The sequence below is a fragment of the Neodiprion lecontei genome, chromosome 1 (genome assembly GCF_021901455.1).
Source record: "Neodiprion lecontei isolate iyNeoLeco1 chromosome 1, iyNeoLeco1.1, whole genome shotgun sequence".
In the NCBI taxonomy this organism is placed as follows: domain Eukaryota; kingdom Metazoa; phylum Arthropoda; class Insecta; order Hymenoptera; family Diprionidae; genus Neodiprion; species Neodiprion lecontei.
In genome coordinates, this window is record NC_060260.1 from 37,286,601 (window position 1) to 37,305,704 (window position 19,104).

The 19,104-nt window shown below is 38.6% G+C and overlaps 1 protein-coding gene across 15 annotated transcripts in view; it reads left to right on the plus strand.

Moving 5' to 3' along the window:
- The window catches only part of LOC107225713 (potassium/sodium hyperpolarization-activated cyclic nucleotide-gated channel 2), a 167,109-nt gene that overhangs the window by 92,573 nt on the left and 55,432 nt on the right, over positions 1-19,104 (plus strand). For 13 of the 15 annotated variants that reach the window (XM_046741966.1, XM_046742001.1, XM_046741981.1 and 10 more), the window contains exons 1-2: positions 14,702-15,137; positions 16,529-16,799. In XM_046741966.1, the coding sequence (XP_046597922.1) occupies positions 14,717-15,137; positions 16,529-16,799 (692 nt within the window). In that variant the 5' untranslated portion in view covers positions 14,702-14,716. Of the gene's footprint in view, positions 1-14,701; positions 15,138-16,528; positions 16,800-19,104 lie in introns of those variants that run through there. The other 2 variants (XM_046741971.1, XM_046741976.1) reach the window with 1 other exon arrangement.

A 19,104-nucleotide genomic window follows, 5' to 3' on the forward strand; every position in this document is an offset into this window, starting at 1 on the left:
AGCTAAATTTCGCCCCAACGCGATCTCTGTGCAAGACATTATACTTTCGTATAACCACCCGGGTATAAACCTGCAATGAAATATGGAGGCGAAACGCCGGTAGCTCGGCTTCAAGAGAGATTCGTTTCGATCGCCCAGGGCAGGGAATGCTCTTTCAAATTTACGTATAATGCTAATCCTGCCGTGTTCCTAGAACACCTGTAATATGTATAGCCGAATAGAATAAATAAATCCTACCGCGATTACATTAACCTACGTTACATGCATGTCCACCTTTCCATTCGCGACTTTTATATATGCATATATATATATATGTATATATATATATATATATATATATATATATTTCGCGGTCGTCCCGTCGTATTTGCTCAAACCTTTCTAAAACATTCACTGATTTAATTTTCATACCGCAAATCGTGATCGGCGAATATTGCTTTGTGTATTATTTTTATTTTTTTTTTTTTACCAGCATCGAATTGCGATTTTCTGTCGTAATTTTGTCGGCATTCGCCAGCCGGAAGGACGATTTTGCAGACACCTTCAATACCACCGGATTCCATCTATTCAAGCGTAGAAACTCAAGGTCTTCAACCTTGACTCGAGGCAGAATCAACGACCGATTAATTTAATCTGGGTTATAACTTTGCATTCGTCGGAAAGAAGCCGGTCGTAGCTAAACGTGATTCGAATTAATTATTTTGTTGCAAAATGATGTGTTCGAAGCGGATGAATTTTTATTGCAAGTAGACGAATGTTCGCTGGGGATTGGTGAATTTTTTTTTTTTTTTTTTGTTTTTTTTTTTATTCCGGAAGAAAAAATTTAATCGCAACCATTCGAACGTACGAAACATTTTTCTTCATATCAAACACGATTCTACTCGGTACCGTAACTAAATTTTTAGTTTAGGTAAATAAAATAATAAGTTGTCGAAAGAAAACAGTAATAATTAGTCTATTCACGCTGCGTGGTCTAGAAAAAAATAAATAAATCAAACGCATTCTTATAATTTTTTAATACAAGATTCAGCTTTTTTCCCGATTCTATTTTGCGCACTTGCAATTTTCGCGGTCAGAACCTTGCACAGAACGCTGACTAAATTCAGGCGTTAATTTAATATACATATACAGCTGTCGCAAGTTACAGCAACGAATTCGACGTTTTATTTCAAGTACAAGTAATACTTGGCAATAGTTTACCGGTCGACTAGCCACCGATAGAATGTATAGAAAACGAAGAGATAGAGTGCGAAAGAAATGCAGTGCTACGAGGTTACGAGAAAGCGTGACTTTGGCGTGACTGTTTGATTCTACATTTGTTGTAATACATTTGCCAGTTGCGGAGAAAAATTACTCGCACTCAATCAGGCTGAAAATCGACGAATCTAGTTCTCAATCGTCATTCCATGTTATATATAGGTATGTATGTAAGAAAAAAACTTTACCTTGCGGCGGAAATGGTTAAAGGTCATGGAAGATTAGACATTGAAATCAAGATCACGGAAAAATCGCGAGCCGATTGTCGGTGAGATCGTTAAAAATGATGCGGAAAATCTTTCGACGTCGGTTTCAAATCACCTTGATTATAAAAATAACTGCCGCAAACTTTCACCGAGGATGAATTTAACTATAAATTGGAAAATAAAATAATCTGCAAAGTCTGTGCCGGCGAAAATCAGTGAAAATTACCGTTCCGAAATACTAATTTGTTGTTTGCACAGAACAATCATCAATTATAACCGCCAGCCGGAAGTTCCGATCCCATTAATTACGAATTAACGCCTATATTCCTGCAAATATACGCACAACTATAGTATTTATTTATACAACGAAACGCACGTGTTCGTCTGAAAGTTCAAGCTTATTACATTCATACGTGCCTAGATATTTTTGCCAATGCTATTGTTGTTATTATCGTAATTGCTTTTTCTTTCCCACATTTCGAACGACAAAGAAAATTAGAGCGCCACGTTTCACATTTTGTTACGCAGTTTGGAATTCTACGCGTACGACGTATGAATGTGTATATTTGTACGAGTATAAAGTGTAGCAGAAGACGGATGTATTGCTTGGATCGAGTAACGTGCAATTTGCCTTCCGTGTAAGTGTGTTTTCATCACACATCAGCCTCAGGAATGTGTCTTACGTTATTCATCATACCGCAAAATGGGAGACTGGCGAGTGATTTGAAAGTAACAACAAACTGATTTTATTTGTTTCTTTTTTATTTATTTATTTATTTATTTATTTTTTTTTGATTCACTCATTATTTACAATTTTTCGACAACTTCTCATTCTTTCACCGTCCTTATTGTTTTCTACAATTGTACTTTTTCGTTAACTTCAATACGATATTGCCGGAAAAATTGATCCGTTACTATTCTTTCTCATTACGATCACTGTCAATATATTTTCTTGCAACTGTTGCGAAAATTTAATGCTCGTGCAACAATAAATACTTCGTTTTTCGTAATTCCAACAATATTCAAACAGTTTTTTTTAACGATACCTGTTTTACTCAATTTTTCTCAGTGTACATATGTAATGTATATACATATATAATTATATATGTATATTGTATATCGTATACATATAATAAACGACCGCATCGCTTTAGATATTGTTAATTTTTACCTTATTTCGTTTCAATTTACATCGCATCAATGAAATTAATCATTAAAACGCAATCCCGAAAATGTCGAGGGAGCTTGAATTATGAGAAATATTTCTTTGTACGCGGAAAAAAAATCTCTTTCATCTCTTGGCGGAGAGAATTTCGCTCGCCAATTTTATACTTCTCGATATAACTTCTCCAGACGTTGCTGCGAAATATATACGTATAAGCGCACGCGGATCGGCACAGGATGAACGGGGTGCTCTTATCTCAACTGGACCAACACAGCCGGACTTATCTTCTATCGCATTTGTATCGCTCTCGGGTTTCAACGGACGGATCAAAACGTTTCCATCTGTTGAAAGCCGCCGTTTGTTTTCATCAAATATCGCGAACCGATGCTCCCAAGTTTTTACAGAGGGGGGATTTGAAAAGCTTATCGACTTCGAAATCCGGTATTTTTCGGTATGGAAGAGACGAAAACCGAAATAAAGAACGATTTGATTAACGAGAATTTTGAAAACCTCAATAAGTTTTGAACTTACTTTGTTCAACACTTTATTAACGGCAAGTTTGACAGTCGTATATTTACTTACGAAGGATAGATTTTCGGTGTTTCGGTAATTTACTTTTAACGCTCTCTTTAAAATAAATATTCATTGGTACTTTCGGGGAAAAAGTGATTTATTTGCGAGATCAGGAGATTTAAACGATCTCGAAATTACTTTTTTTTTTTCACCGTTTATCACGCAAATGATGAAAAAATCTCTGACCGCAAAGGGCAAGCGTTCGAGTTTCGAATCAGTGAAATTCGGTGTAAAATTGGCGAATAGTAGGTTGAAAAATTACGAAAATAGTTGAGGCAAAAAAATTCTGGAACGACCGATGAATTTTATCGAATTTCTTGAAAAATTCCGTTGTAAAGTCAGCTTTTAGATTTTCGGTGTGTTTGTAAAGACTTTCGTTATTCTCTATTTTATCCCTGAAATCACAAGCAGGAATTTGAAAATCAGGGACCAGCCTCGGGGGCCAGTCAAGTATTAACAAACGGTAAAACAGGGATAAGCCATTCGGAAAAACAATTGTTACCAAAGTCAACACGCCGCCTGTCTAAGAATAATAAAAAAAAAAAATACATTAAAAGGAGGCACTAATAATGCTTGAATTGCTCAAGAGTAATAATAATACTTTATCAAATACGATGATTGTTGGATGCATTTAAGAATAAAGACAACATATAATTTATTTAGCACAAAACGAACAATGAATTCACGTTTTACCGAACATGTCAATAATTAATAATAATTAACGCTTAATAAAGTAGGAATAAATTGATCAGGATGTGAGTATAAACGGCATTTCTGTAATTTCCAGTCAACGAATCGATTTGCCGACAAAAACTTTTCAAAAAGTTGTGGAGGAAAAAAAAGCAAACGTTACCAATCGTTGTCACTGCGAGTGGAATGCAAAAATTTGAAAAAAACAACCGCGTCAGCTATTGCTCGAACATGCGACAATGCAAACTCGTTATTTTTCGCAACTTCAGGATGATCGTTAATAATCAATTTTGTAAATCAAATTTCCTCCGTTATTCCAAAGGTTAAAATATATGAATTATCCTTTCAACGCGTCGACGCGTTATTAAAACGAACTCGGAGCTCGGAACGAAACGGCCGAGAGCAACTTGAACACACGAAGGGGACTCTCGAACCGGTCGAATAACCGAAGTCGTGCAGAGGAGAAGAGAAGGCTTCGGGTTTTCGTCGAGCGCGGCGTTCGGCTTCGTCCGTCAGTCGCACGTGTGAACTGGACAAGTGCGGTGCTGTTCATCCGACACCGGGTGAGACGCTCCTCGACGAAGCGAGATTTTCGACCGACGCTCGAAAAAAATACCCTCGAAATCACCGCCCCCCACCCCCATCCCACCCCCGCTACGTTTGGCGAAAATATTCGAAGCTTGGACCACTTCGAACAACTTCGAACCACCTGCACCCCTGAACTTAAAGAATAAAGTGCGCTTAATCGAGGAGCTTTCGTCGATTCGATTCGACGTCTCCGGGATCTTTGACCAGTCGAATCATACACGATTTAGCGTCGAATTGACTCGGTCAGATTTTTATCCAAGTGCCGGGAATAAAGGAACAAACACACTCGGAGTTCAGTGTTGGAGTTTGGGATACAGTGAACGAATTCGACTGTCGTTCGTATGTTTGTTTTTTGAAAATGTAGGCTCGAGGTCGGATTTCAGGAGAGAATATCTCGATGGTTGATTATTTCGACGCGTTCGTTTCGTCGGCTCCAAAACCTCGCTCTGTAATTTTTTTAGGATAATTTTATGCGCGCGGTTTAATGTGCGGGATTTGGAAAGAGTCGGTTGAACGATTTGCGTCGTTCTGAATTTTAAACAAGTTCTCGTAAACCGCGGTGTGCGTTAAGCTTCGAAACTTGAACGTGCCGGGCTTAACTTGTGTGTTGTGTAAGGTTCGGATTTTTTTTTTGCTTATCATTATACGGAGGTGAAAGATCGAGGAAAGGCTCGCTGAAAAATCATTCGAGTTTGACACACCCCTGGGAACAACAATTTAAGGAAGAATCTCTGCTTTCCGGCTCTCCGTCATCGTTGTCGTTGGTTTTAATTGGAACGCTGAACATTGAAGAACAACCACTCGTTTAGCATCCGCATATTCTCGGATTCAGGTAAAAGCTGACGTACATTTTTCCCTTATTTTCTTTCTCATCCCCGAAGCTATACTTTTTATTTATCTATCTCGCGTCGGCGAGTTTACACTCGACGCAAATTCTGATAAATATATTTAGCGAAGGAAAGGTGGAAGCGATGCGCGAGTGAAAGGTTGCGGATAATTTAAACTCGAATTCGCTGGCGACATTTTTGTCCCGCATCCGTTCGCTCGGTTTCTCTTTCCTCTTCTTCAAAACTCTATTCGCCACAATGCGTACAACAAACGGGATTCGCTGAGAAATTCACCGTAGAAATTTTATAATCCGTATCGAATCGTCGTTGCGACGGCGATACTCTTATCGGAGATTGTACACGTATACCTTGTGAGTTTAACGATGACATTTAATGACGTGGTTTCATTAGGCTTTGTTTCCACCTTTTCAAACGTCGTCGTAATTATAATCGCGACCGTAACGTCAGAGTCCGTTGGGTCTAAACTTACATCGTTAGAATTCAGAGGCTTATCATGTGGCTTTTCCCAAGTTAATTGGATACCTCGGTCTCTGTTGTCGTTTGGAAAAGAGTGTAAAGTTGAAACTGGGAAACCTAGATCTATAAAAATATGAGGCTAAAGTTAGCAACGTTACGGCGAAGATGAATGTTTAGGATAAATCGATACTTCGCATCTTTAGAATTGTTTGAAATTTCGAAAATCACGATGAGAAAAAAAACATACTCATATATTCCTCAAAAGAAAGCTCTTTGAAAGTCGTCGGGAATTCGTACGATGGTGATTTTCTTTTTTTTTTTTTTTTTTTACTCTGAAATTTCGTTGCGTTAACGTTACTAACTTTTCAGCTAGAAATTTTGAACTCCAATTCTTGCGTCCGGTAATTCGAGTCTTGCATCCTCGAATTTTAACCCTCATTTCCGACAAAAAAAAAATTGTTTAAATATAGCGCTGAATGTTTTCGTCTAACCGGCGAATAATCCCTCATTAAAGGCCGTTCGCGTACGCCATCCTCATTATTTCCTAGCCTCTTGAGCAACGGAAACGATGTCGATCGCAGGCTGTGGAGAGCTCCTAATTGTCTGTCAGCGTTGCAATCTGCCGAGGAAAAGTGTAATATACAATCCCGTGTTATCCCCGTTGTCGATGTGTTTCCAACTTCTCTCGACGTCATTATCAGAGAGCGAATCAGGAAATCTGTTCGAGTCTACGAGAGATTCGAACGGATTGTTAGGTGAGATTGGACGAAAGTGGCGATTCCTGGTGCACATTTTGCACGTTGATTTTTATTCGTTTTATTACAAGATGAGTATTTTTCGAATAATTACAATCACGTCCTATAAATATCTCTTTCAAAATTAACAAGTAAAAAATACTGGTATTGCAAAGAAAAGCTTCGTTTCGAATCCTCTGAAACCGGTGCAATTTTACGTAGAAGACTATTTTGTACGAAAATTAACGATGCTGATTCTCGATCATAATCGGTAATGATTCAATGTCGTAAAATTAAACATGTAACGATGCCAACGTGGTGAAAAAGTGTTTTAATGAATTTATTGAAAACTGTCTGCACAGGTTTGAACAGATTTGAGACGAAGTATCGATATCCAAGCTTTTGATTATGACTCGTCGTTAACATCATTATTGTCCTTTTTCTTTTCTTTATCGGTTAGGAAGTGTTCTTAGCTGACAAATGTAATAATTCGATAAATACCGCGTCGTAATAAAATCATAAAAATAAATAAAGAACGGTAATTCAAAAATTAACTCGCTAAGTGAGGAACGCAGTTTGGTTTAGGCCGGTTAACGATGGACTTTCAAGCAAGGTTCCCGGCTTCCCCTTTTCCTCATGCGTTACACGACACACGCTGCATCGTAATTCGCGGCACATCTATTTCCTCCTCACTTGAACAATGCATGCGTGTCGGATTTTGCAGCGATACGCGATACGTCGTCACGTTTTTTTCAAAGTACGTCGGTAATTCGAACGACTTGCATTGCCGATTGTCGAGTGCAGCCCGTGCCGTTGATCGTTGCAAAAATTTCCGCTCATATCGCACTCTATCTCTCTCTCTCTCTCTCTTCCATTCATCCGATCACCTACGCTTGTTTCTTATCGCACTAATATTTCTCCCCCCAGCGTGACTTGAGACACTACACTGAGAAAAATTTCACTTGTTACAGTAACTAGAAAAATTCAGTAAAACGAGGTACGCCCAACAATTTTGCGCCATTGTCGATCCTTTTTTGGTAATTGCAACGCAAAATCAGTTTCCGAGGTTTACTCTACTTTTTTAGTTAAATAAGGCTTTAACGTCAACGTTACATGAAAATATAGCAACAGCGATCGTAATGAGAAAGAACAGTAACGGATAGAAAAGTAATTTTCATTTTCTACCTAGAACTATACTTTTTTTCGATTGTGGTAAAAAATGAAAATAGTTAAGGACCGAGCGGTGACCGGAACTAAAAATTTCTCTCAGTGCAGGGAGTTTGGGCCATAGTAGCACACGAAGTTCGACGCAGCCTCCGAAACCCTGGCATAAGCATTCTATTTTAAGTAAGATCTGGCATCTTACGATCGGGATCTTCCGTGCTCTTCGAGGCTTCGGAGAGGACGATGTATGAAGGAGGGGGGGGGGGGGGAACAAAGAGAAAAAAGCAAGAAAATAAAAATAAAACCGTTGCTGTAAAATAAAAGCGGCAGGGATCGTAAATGGACGAGGAAATCTGGTGAAGTACCGATTGTCAAGGTATTAAATATTACACCGCTGAAAGACGGGATTAGGAACTGTGTTCAGCGTCGGACAAGGTTTTCCAAAATTTACCACACCGGAATATTGACATTGACATTCGCTCGTATAACGTGATGCAGAATTCACTGGGTTGTTAAATTTTCACGAATTCTCTCGTCGACTTTGTCACCGCGTCGTCGAGTCTGCGGTGTGTGGAAGCGAAAATGGCTAACTTTGGATATCTGCATTGTAGACTTTCAAATATCAAACAGAGGTCAAGGCCGCGTGTTCTCTAGACATTCGCTTGGTTGTTTGCCGTTAACGTATGCGAGCTTATCTCGTTTCGGACGACGTTCCTACGATTCTGTTTCACTCGGTTTTTAGTACCAGTGCTAAAGTCGAGGAGAACGTAATGCGGACGTATATATTATGAAATCTGTCGCGAGTCACGATCCGCGGTTTAAGAGCCGTTGAAAATTTGCGTGAAAAACTGCGTTTGCGGCACGAGGTGAGAGGAAGACCGCGAGACGTTTGAAGAAATTTATACGAACGAAACGCTGATTTTTCCTCCTTCTTGGAAAATGTATTTTTCTAACACGGGGGGAAATGATTATTAACTGTTAACAAGGCGGGGTTATATCATATTTTATGTAATCCGTGCTGCGGATTGTTTGCGTTACGCGATTATCTACGGCTTCCCGAATCTCTATTATAACTTCCTCTCGTCGCCTCCGCAGCCTTCTTGAAAATGTATTACATCGGAGCAAGACCAACCTCTGTAGACGGAGTCTTTATTTTATCTAGTTTAAAACTGACGTTTTCACCTTCGGAATTGCAGTTCGTCGGTGATCCAACACTTTTCCCATATTCGTCTTATACCGCCGACAATTTGGAATTCGACATCGAATTATACCGGTGACTTTAACACCGAAGATAAAAACATCGAGGATTCAAGAGGATTCGACAATCTTTTCTTTCTCGGGTAAATAATTGCAGAAATAAAAAATAAATAAATAAACAATCAAAAAAGAAACAACGACCCGCCAGACGTATATGTGAATTGATAAACTTTTCAAGCCGTGAGTTTAACGCGAATTCATAAGAGATGATGCTTTTAGTCAGTGGAATAACAGCTTCTGCTTATCACCTTCCTTTTTTATAATGTACATAATTAAAAAAAAAAAAAAAAAACGGATGGTCGCGTTAATCGTCACCGGCTCGATATTTTCGTCGCGCGTTGCTTTTTTTTCTCCCCAGCATTTCTGAGTCAAAATAGAACGAAGAAACAAACGATCTTGTGCGATGTTAACAAACAGGCCGACAAACGTTTCTACGATTTACGATGCAAATATCTATCGGTCCAGTTGTTGTAATCACCTTGAGGAATTTGCGATTTATCATCCTCAGTCTGGTGAAAATTCTACCCATTGATCATATCGCGTTTTTGCAAAATGGACTTTTATAGCGATGCGAAATTCTTTCGCGATTTTTTTCTTCCCGGTGTAAACGCACGTTCGGTATCAGATATTTCAGATAATTGAACGACAGAATTTACGTAAAAAATAAATTTTCGCCATGTTTCAGTCACCGCGGGGAAAAATGATCGAGCTTATTGATCGGTCGGTTATTTATAAATATAACATGTAATTAATAAATCGATATCTCGAAGCTTTGAGAGAGCTCGGCCCTCGGTGAAAAATCGTGACTATGTCCTCGGGTGTTAAAAATTGCAGACGAAAGGTCTTTCGTCACGCTGCTAACGGTTCTATACTTGTATATTTAGGAAGCCCCGAGGCGAGTAGAGCGAAGGTCCTTCGCCCACCGCGTACTTAGATCCTTGAAATTATTGTCGAGGATCGTCGAAGCCTCGTCGTTGAGATCGAAAGATCGGCGAGTACCCGAGCGACCGATTGATAGTCCACGAATTCATTATTCCGGCGAAGAAAAAAAAAAAAAAAGAAAAGAAAAAAAACGGACGCGCGCGAAAAATAAAGAATGAAAAAAAAAAAGAAAAAAGCTCTTAATAATTTTTTACTCAACGAGCGAATCTTACTTTGCTGATCTGAAGCGTCTCTTCACCTCGAATCGCGGGCTTGTATACTTATTCTTAATTCTTGTACATTTCCAACTCCATCGATCCTCGAAAGCTTTATTAATCAATCTTTGTATTTCGCTCAGTTTCAAACTCGTAAGCGATCGTAAATCGTTCCGAGTCGTCGCAAAATTTGGCACATAATTTCAGTCGTCCACAAGAGAACTTAGCTCATTTTAATCCGTGTACAATTGAAACGGAAAAAAGCTCAGTATGCAATTCGAACGATTCGTCGGGCCGCATAGTTTCACTTTATCAACGGATCTTTGTCGCGGAAAACTATCCGCTCGGTATGTTCAGCTTTATATTTTATTTTTATTTATTTTTTCTATCTTTATCATCCGATTTATTCGGCTGTCGGTAGAAAAAACTCGTCCGTTCGGGAAATATGTCAAATGTTCGAAATTCATTCTGGACCGTTAAGTTTTATTTTAAATTTTTCCGGTAACCGGAATTAAAAATTTCAACGATGTGATTTCAACCGTTATTGCAGCGATGCCCATTTCACTAGAATTTTCTAGCAAACATTACAATAAATGAAATTCTTCGCCATTGATGATACTCCGCTTTTTCAGCCCATACTTTCTTTGCGTCAGTTTCCTGCTCGTTTTTCAAGGCTAACACGCGGTGCATCGCTATCTCCGATCGATTAGCGAGAATATCGTTCGTTCCGAGTTTTTACCTCAAAAACAAAAGTTGCCAATTTCTCCGCTTCTCTCTTCCTTACTAAAATAAGGAAAAAGAAAAAAGACTCGAGAGAATAAAACTGCAAGATTCGAAAAAATCGATGACAAATTGACCTTTGAAATTGACTATTTCACTTTCGAAGCTCAATAATCGCGCGTTGATATACCTAACGCATCGATCAAGAATGAATCATCTTTGCTCCGGTATAATTGCGTAATCTTCAACCACGTCGAGTTGTTTAATTCAACTAACTTTCGACCGCAGATATTGAGGTCAGAATTTCAATCAACGTGCCGCGAACCTGCGACAAGGATTTTAATAATAACGCCTTGACGTCCGAGCGAATCGCGATAATCGCACGTTCGTAGCGCGAACATTGTCTAACACATGCGCAGGCATAAATCTAAATGCAGATTGATAATTCGTTTGGATTATCCGGCGAATTCGAATCGTATATCGAGTATAACGCGTTACAAAAAATTTTTATTATTACAGAAACCCGGTAAGGTTTTCTATGCTTCTTTTCTATACACGCCTATTATCGCGTAACATATAACGCGTATATATATATGTATACCTAGGCAAGGTTCGTGCAACGCTTCTGCTCCTCGGTCAGTTTATTGAGCTTCCGATTGTATTGGGGTCAGAATTTCAATCAATAACCGTCACACTGATTCTCATTACCCCGCCAATAATAACAGCTTATCATATTTATCCGAGGCACTCGAATAAGCAAGTTTAATTTTCCAAAGAACCCTTTCATCTCCGATTCAAACCGCCTGTGTAATCACGTATTTATTATCGTGTAAACCGATTGTGAAAAATATGATTTATACAATATTATCTTAATCGTGCACTTCATCCCTCGCGTTTTCATCGAACCACTTTGCTCGGTCTATTTACGCTATTATATACCTATGTATACGTATATATATTACAATTACGCTCCCTAATTATTATTGCATTCATTTCACAACTTTTCAGCTCGCTTCTATATAAATATCTCACATATTATATGTAGCTGCGGCCTTACGGAACACGAAAGTATAATTATACGTATTTTATATACGATACTCGGGTGGGAAAGTTTAATGAGTTTGGTAAAGTGAAGAACCGAGAGCGGCGAGTATATTCTATTTGAATAAAAAAAAATGTGAAAAAATGAGGCGGCGGTAAGATGAAGACGAGTGGTCAAAAAAAAAATAAGTAAAATAAATAAATAATGATGAAAACAGAAAAGGGATAATTTTCTTAGCGAACGGATTGTAAATCTTCGTGAAGATTCTGGAATTAGTTATATCGGACACCCAAGGATTATTAATGACGCATCTCCTTGCACCGCACCGTATAAACCGGAGGATTTTCAATCTAGCTGCTACCGCAGTCAGTCGTACCCTCAGATTTTTTTTTTATTATTATTTTATCGCCAACTCCTTTTACCTTTTTTTTTTTTTTTAACTTTTTTCCTTCTTCTCCTCTCGTTCTTTAATCTCTGTAACAGGAACTGTGCAGTTTCGAGAAGAGAAGAACCGTTGAAAAGATAAAAAGATAGTGGAAAAAAAAAGAAATCACCTTTCGTTAGAGGCTATAGGTTAAGGATGGCTCGTTGCTTGTGAAAGGATGTCGTGGGATGTGAGGCAGGATAATTAGTTAGATAAAAATGAAACTCCGCAACTTATCAGGGTTTAGAAAATTTTTTTACACCGGACAGACAAGCAAACAGACTAACAAGAATGCGAGGTAATAAACAAGTGGTAAAAAAGATAAGTGTCCTGTATTATCGCCGAGAATTGTGGAACCGCTGGGTTATCCTAGGTCAGTACTCACGTATCTTCGAATTAGTTCCGCCGTTGCAAAATCACGGTCATTCATTAATTTAATTACTATAATCTCGTTCGAATGCTAAACAGGTAATTGAATCGTTAAAATTTTTTTTTCTTTCTTTTTCTTTCCTCTACTATCACATATCTATCTTTTTTTTTCATCTTATTCGCATGCGGGGTTAAATGTTCGAGTTCTTGTAACGTTACAATATCGTACAAACGATGCATTTTTTTGGGAAATTTCACTTTTTTCCTGCAACTGATGTTTATTTTGTGTGAAATTCAGTGCAGCGTAATCGTAAGCAAAATATGTAGGATTGATATATTTCACAAATTTGCACACATGAGAGTAATTTTCAGATTTGCACAACGACGTTTTTTCTTTTCTTAATTTTTGTCACCTCTCGTTTCTTTAACGTTACCAACTTATTTGTGAAAAACAGGTTGAGGAAAATTAATCGTAGAAAGCAATCAACAAAATCAGAATTCAATATATCAGCAATTGGAATGACTTTTTGCGCAAAATATACCGGGTGTAGTTTTAATTTTTTTCATTGTTTTCCATTACAAGTTCACGATCAGATGAGATATCAACGGCAGGATTTAAAAATATTCAACATTGTATTGAAAAATTCCCATAAAATAACAATAATAACGACACAAAAAGTCTTCACCTCCGGATGACGAATGAAAAAAGATGAATTTATGGCTAACAATAAATATTGAACGAGGCTGCAGCCGCAAATTTTTGCTGATCGTTTGTAGCCGCCGACGGTAGAAACGAGATTGTAAAAAAGGCGACCTGTGCAGGTAATTGATGCCCTCGCATACTCCGATCTGAAAGGTCGTCGCATCGTCCATGACCTATAGAGAACTAATTATTAAAACGCTCGTAAGGAAGGCGAGGGCACGCCATCCAGCCGCATGTCTCATTGTCAAGTCCTAGATTCCTTGAATGTCGTGCCGATCGGGGGGGTAAACGATCTAGCGATTAGAATTGATCAGCTTTTATCATCGTTATCATTGTTGAAACTGACGTCATTTATTTATTTATTTATTTACTTATTTTCAATATAGTTGAAATATTATTAGGTGATATTTCATCGTGCAGCGGTCTTTGAGTTATGAATGTTGATGCATTTTTACCGATCTGTCTTCTTGCAAATTTTTCAAAACTTGGAAAATCGAAAGTAATTTCAAAAGTTGACATTTTTTTTTTTTCCTTTTTATCGCCAAACGACTGGACAATGATTCTCGCAAGATGTAGAATATTTTAAGTGAAGTAAAAAAGGAATGGTGAAAAGTAAATGAAATATATCACATCTTTGAACTAACCTAATTATAAGAGATCGAAACAAAGATATTATAAATTTCTGGATATTTGTCTCGGGAATCGAAGAAAGAAACTGATAGTGTAAAAATATCTTAATATCCAGTATTCAACAATCATTTTGCGAAGAAATGAAACAATGACACTGAACGGAGCTTTCACAATTTCCATTGCACCAATACATCCCAGATGAAACTACATATAAATTAAGAAACAATTATATCAAAACCTGTCGAGTTGCTGCACTGAGAGAAATTTTTAGTTCCGGTTACCGCTCGGTCCTTAACTATTTTCATTTTTCACCACAATCGAAAAATATAGTTCTGAGCAGGAAAAGAAAATTAGTTTTCTAGCCGTTACCGGAAAGTCTGGTATCCGTTACTGTTCTTTCTCGTTACGATCACTTCTACTATATTTTCTTGCAACTGTTGCGAAAATTTAATGCTCGTGCAAGAATAAATTGACGTTGAAGCCTTGTTTAATTAAAAAAGGTAGAGTAAACCTCAGAAACCGATTTTGCGTTGCAATAAACAAAAAACGATCGACGATAGCGCAAAATGTTTACGCGTACCTCGTTTTTCGTAATTTCAACGATATTCGAACAGTTTTTTCAACGACACCTGTTTTACTCGAATTTTTCTAGTTACTGTAACAAATGAAATTTTGCACAGTGCAATATACAACATAAATGTACGACAGTGGGTTAATGCAAAAATTTTCCCCGTCCACGTACGGTGTGAAAAAAATGTCCGAATTCGAAGGATCGCTTCTCTCGTCCTTTTCTTTCTTCTTATTTTGTCCCAACTTGTATTTCGCGTTTTTCAGGGAGGGCGACGGCGGCGGGGGAGGAGGTGGAGGTGGCGGAGGCGGAGGCGGGGGCGGTCGAGTGACTTCCGGCGGAGGCGGCGGAAGGCGAGCCCCGAGCCTCAGGTTGGTAAACGGAAGAGCCACCGGAGTCGGCGGCCTCCACACGAGCAGCACCGAGTCGGTCAGGTCGCCTCATCATCACCTGAGCCAACAGAACAACCACAACAACAATCATCCGCGACTCAACAAGGATGACAGTATCAAAATTAGCATCGAGAACACCAACACTTGCACGGACAGCCTCGTCACCGCTCTAGACGACGAGACCTTGCTCATCACCGACTTCCTTGCCGATACTGGTAGATAAACGATTCCTCCTTTGTGCCTCTGTTGCGTCTGTATACACGGTGTACGCCTTTAATATCATCCTTCGAATTCTCGTCGCAATCGCGGAAAAAACGCGCTCGCGCTTCGCGGAATTTCAAGTGCCTGTTTTCGTTTAGTCATTCCGCCTACAAACGACGCGGGATAAACAATCGGAATGGTCAGTCGCTGTTGTTCGTATTCGTTGTCGTTGATTATCATTTTTCATCGATGATCGTGAAACTTTTCCGTTATCTTCTTCCTATTCTTCCTTACTCGTGTTAAACTCGCAGTCTTTTTGACGTGTGTTCGTTCATAGATCCAGAACTACGCTTGACCGATTTTTATTTTTCTTTCGACAAGCTGCGGCCGAAATTTAGCCTCCGCTTCGTTACAATCAGATCAATAGTTTTCGAAATATAACGGAATTTGTAAGCCATCTCGGAACAGGTTAAGTTAGGTTAGGTTAGGCAAGATATTACCAATAGTTTTACAGTCAAAAATATACGAATGAAGATTGATAATATTATAATATATACGTATAATCATAATCTCGAAAATGTTCTTTACGAAACGAGAGATTATTGGTGGAATTTTTAAGTACGTTTCAAGTTGTCAATGATACTTATTAGGTACGGAGCAACATTTCATCGGGTTCTTTAATTTAACGCGCGTAGTTTCGTGCCATACATATTCGAAATAGATTTGTCTTGACCGGTAACAGCTTCCTTTGCATGTCGGGCAACTTCCGAGCTCTTGCGATGTGTATATTTTTCCACGAATGTCGATAAGATAATTGCTCCCTTAGAGTACTAACGATAAGTTGAGATAATCGTCGAATGTTCGAAATAGAACGCAAGTGAGAAGCAATATTTCGTTGTAAATAAATTGAATATCACAACACAGTGTGAAAAATTTGAGTCTAAAAACAATCTCAAATCACGCGGTCCAAAGTCCCTGAATTTTTTGCGGTTGTATGTCGATCGATACAAAAATGTGATATAACAAAACGAGGAAGAAAGAAAAATATATTCACGCGTCGTTTTCGAGTGGGAGGATAAAATAGAATCGTTGATTGATTCGAAATTCAATGAGTAGACGAGTTCCCCCTCCATTCACGCTCATGTTTCGTAACAAAAGAATGAAACATGGAAGAAAAAAAAAAAACAAAAACGACACATCGTTTCTTGAACGTTTCAAGTATCGACAATGAATTTTCACCTCCGAATAAAGAAGGACAAGGGAAAGAGAAAAGCAATGGAAAACAATATAGCGGAAAAATATACCAATAAAGCAGTTATCGTTAGTGGAGAAACGTTTGTTACGGCTTATTATACCTTTCGAAGATTTTATTTATGGTTTAATTTACGTTTCCTCCTTTGCGCAGGTAACGAGATGAACTACAAGGGTAGCGGCAAGGTTCACTTCGGGGTTGACGATGTCTCGCTCTATGGAACCCCGAAGGAGGAGCCTGGCCCGGGACTTCCGGGTCAGGAGGTCAAGCAGAGTTTCCTCAAGAACCAACTGCAGGCCCTATTTCAACCGACGGATAACAAACTGGCCATGAAATTGTTCGGCAGTAAAAAAGCTCTGATGAAGGAACGTATACGACAAAAGGCTGCGGGTCATTGGGTTATACATCCCTGTTCCAGCTTTCGGTGAGTCTTTGAAAAGAGAAGGATGCAAAAATTAGAGAAGGAAAAAGAAAACGGCTCACTCGTTTCGAAAACAGGAAATTCTCTTCGATTTCGAAACGCGTTCATTCGCATTCATATTATATTTATCGTTTTCTAAATTTTATGAATTTTGAAAGTAAATACTCTACGTAGAGTTTGGTGAGAAATTTATCCATGAAATTTTTCAAACTTCCATCACTTCCGGTTACGGAATAATGAATTTTTTTAACTTTTTAGCAAGTTTCTCGTGTAGTTCGAATTAACCAAAAATAGTTCTATCGATTTGGACGAAATTTTAACAATACATCAAGTATTCGTTAGAGACTTGTAACGACACCTACTTTTGAAGTTTTTACACACTTCCGGTTTACGTGTATCCTAAACTCCGAACAAACGGCCCAATCAATTGATTCGAATAAGAATTCGAAGAAAAATCGTGACTCTCGGAATTTTTTCTATAATTTAATTTGCGACTTTTCGTTTTCAATTTATTACAATTGGCTGTTGTACACTTATTTAGGCACGATAAATTACAAAACGTTTTGCTCGTTTTTTCGTTGCTGTTTATATTTCTTTCTTCGTTTTTCATAGGTCCATTTATTTCTCGGTATCGTTAATTACTGAAGAATTCCTCTCACCTGTATTCGCAGATCTAACGAAAAAAGAAAATCCAGACGTACAGTCGAGATAATTTTGGTCCGTTACACTTTCGCGACCGAATATCTCCCCGGTAGATATCTCGTTATCAAATCACCGAAATTAGGAAGGAAACTGTGAGAGCCAGTGGCGAACATTGCCGCGATGAATTTCACGCTAATCGCGAAATCTTCGCATTCGGAATGCGAATGCATTCACGTACCCACAGCCTTACACCGCAGGTGACTCAGACCTCAGCTGGTGAAACTTTAATCATACCTCCGCTAATTTCCCCCGCCAATGGCAGGATACGCAATTATTTCCGTCCTCTAACATTTTACGCATCCAACGTACTTCGTTAAATACGTTATACGTTATAATTACGCATCCCGCAAGCCGAGATACGTGTATTAATCATCATCCCGGCGTGTGAAACTAAACCAACGCCTGCCGAGGATGGGTTTTTAGAAATTTACCAGTCATTGTCAGTGCGCCAGACGGTGCCAAAGAGAGTGACACGGATTCCGCGTAACCTTATCTCCTTAATGCTTTGCGTATTTATGCACGCGTGTAATATCAGCGTTAATGCGGGAGCTGGGAATTTAAAGTGAAACAAAATCCTCGGACTTTCCCCTAACCTAGGCTAACACGGAATTACGTCTCGGCGTTGCAAACGGAATGGTGTCTCATCCCAAAAATACATGCACGATTTTGTCGCGATTTACCTGACGTTCAATTTTTAAACAGTCCGCTTTTCTGCATTCGGAAAAGAAAACGATTAAAATTAATAGGATCGAAATTTGTGATTTCGCTACAATTTTTCGTCAATCATATTTTAACCAAAAATAATGAGAATGAACGAATCAATGGTTTTATTCAATGACTCTGGACCAGCTAATTAGATTTTTTAGAAAAATATTCCCAACCGTGTCTCAGTTATTTGCGAAACTTTACATTTCTGCGCATGGCAATAAATCGATAGCCGAAGGTATCAATGTAGACAAAACTTGGATTGACTTTGAACTGATCGAACTTCGGGGAAAATCTTTGTTAAAATTGGAATATTTCTTCTATCTTCTGAAAATTTTTCTAATTATCAAATAACGGGAATATAGCGAGAAGTTCTCGGGATGTTCCGTTCAGGCCAACAGATTTTCATCGCTTGATTCGCTTTTCTTTCACGCAATTTATAAATAAAGATAAGAATGAGAAATATTTAACGAAACATCGTGCGATCGATTACTTAAATCCATTTCATTGCAGCGCGATCTCGGTACACGTATCAAGTTACATTAAACGTACGTAAGCGAAAATGACGAAACGTCCGAAAGGTACAAAAAATTTCTTATCATTTTTCTCCATTCTAACTTAAATTTTTTCCTACAAATTTCTTCTCTCCTTGCCGATAAGTTTCATCGCGTTTCTTGCACGAGTACATCAACGTATATTACATATACCGTTCCATTCGGAACGAACCTGTTAAACTTAACTGCAGCCAATACAAGCAAGTTAGCCGTCTGTAAGACTCGAAGCGAAAACTCGTTGCCGGTTTAACGGTAGAACGTAGATACAGGCCGTGCGATTAGTTCCGGCAATCGTATAAGTTACAGGCTGCAATTGGTCTAACGTTACGCGACGTTTCGCTATGGAA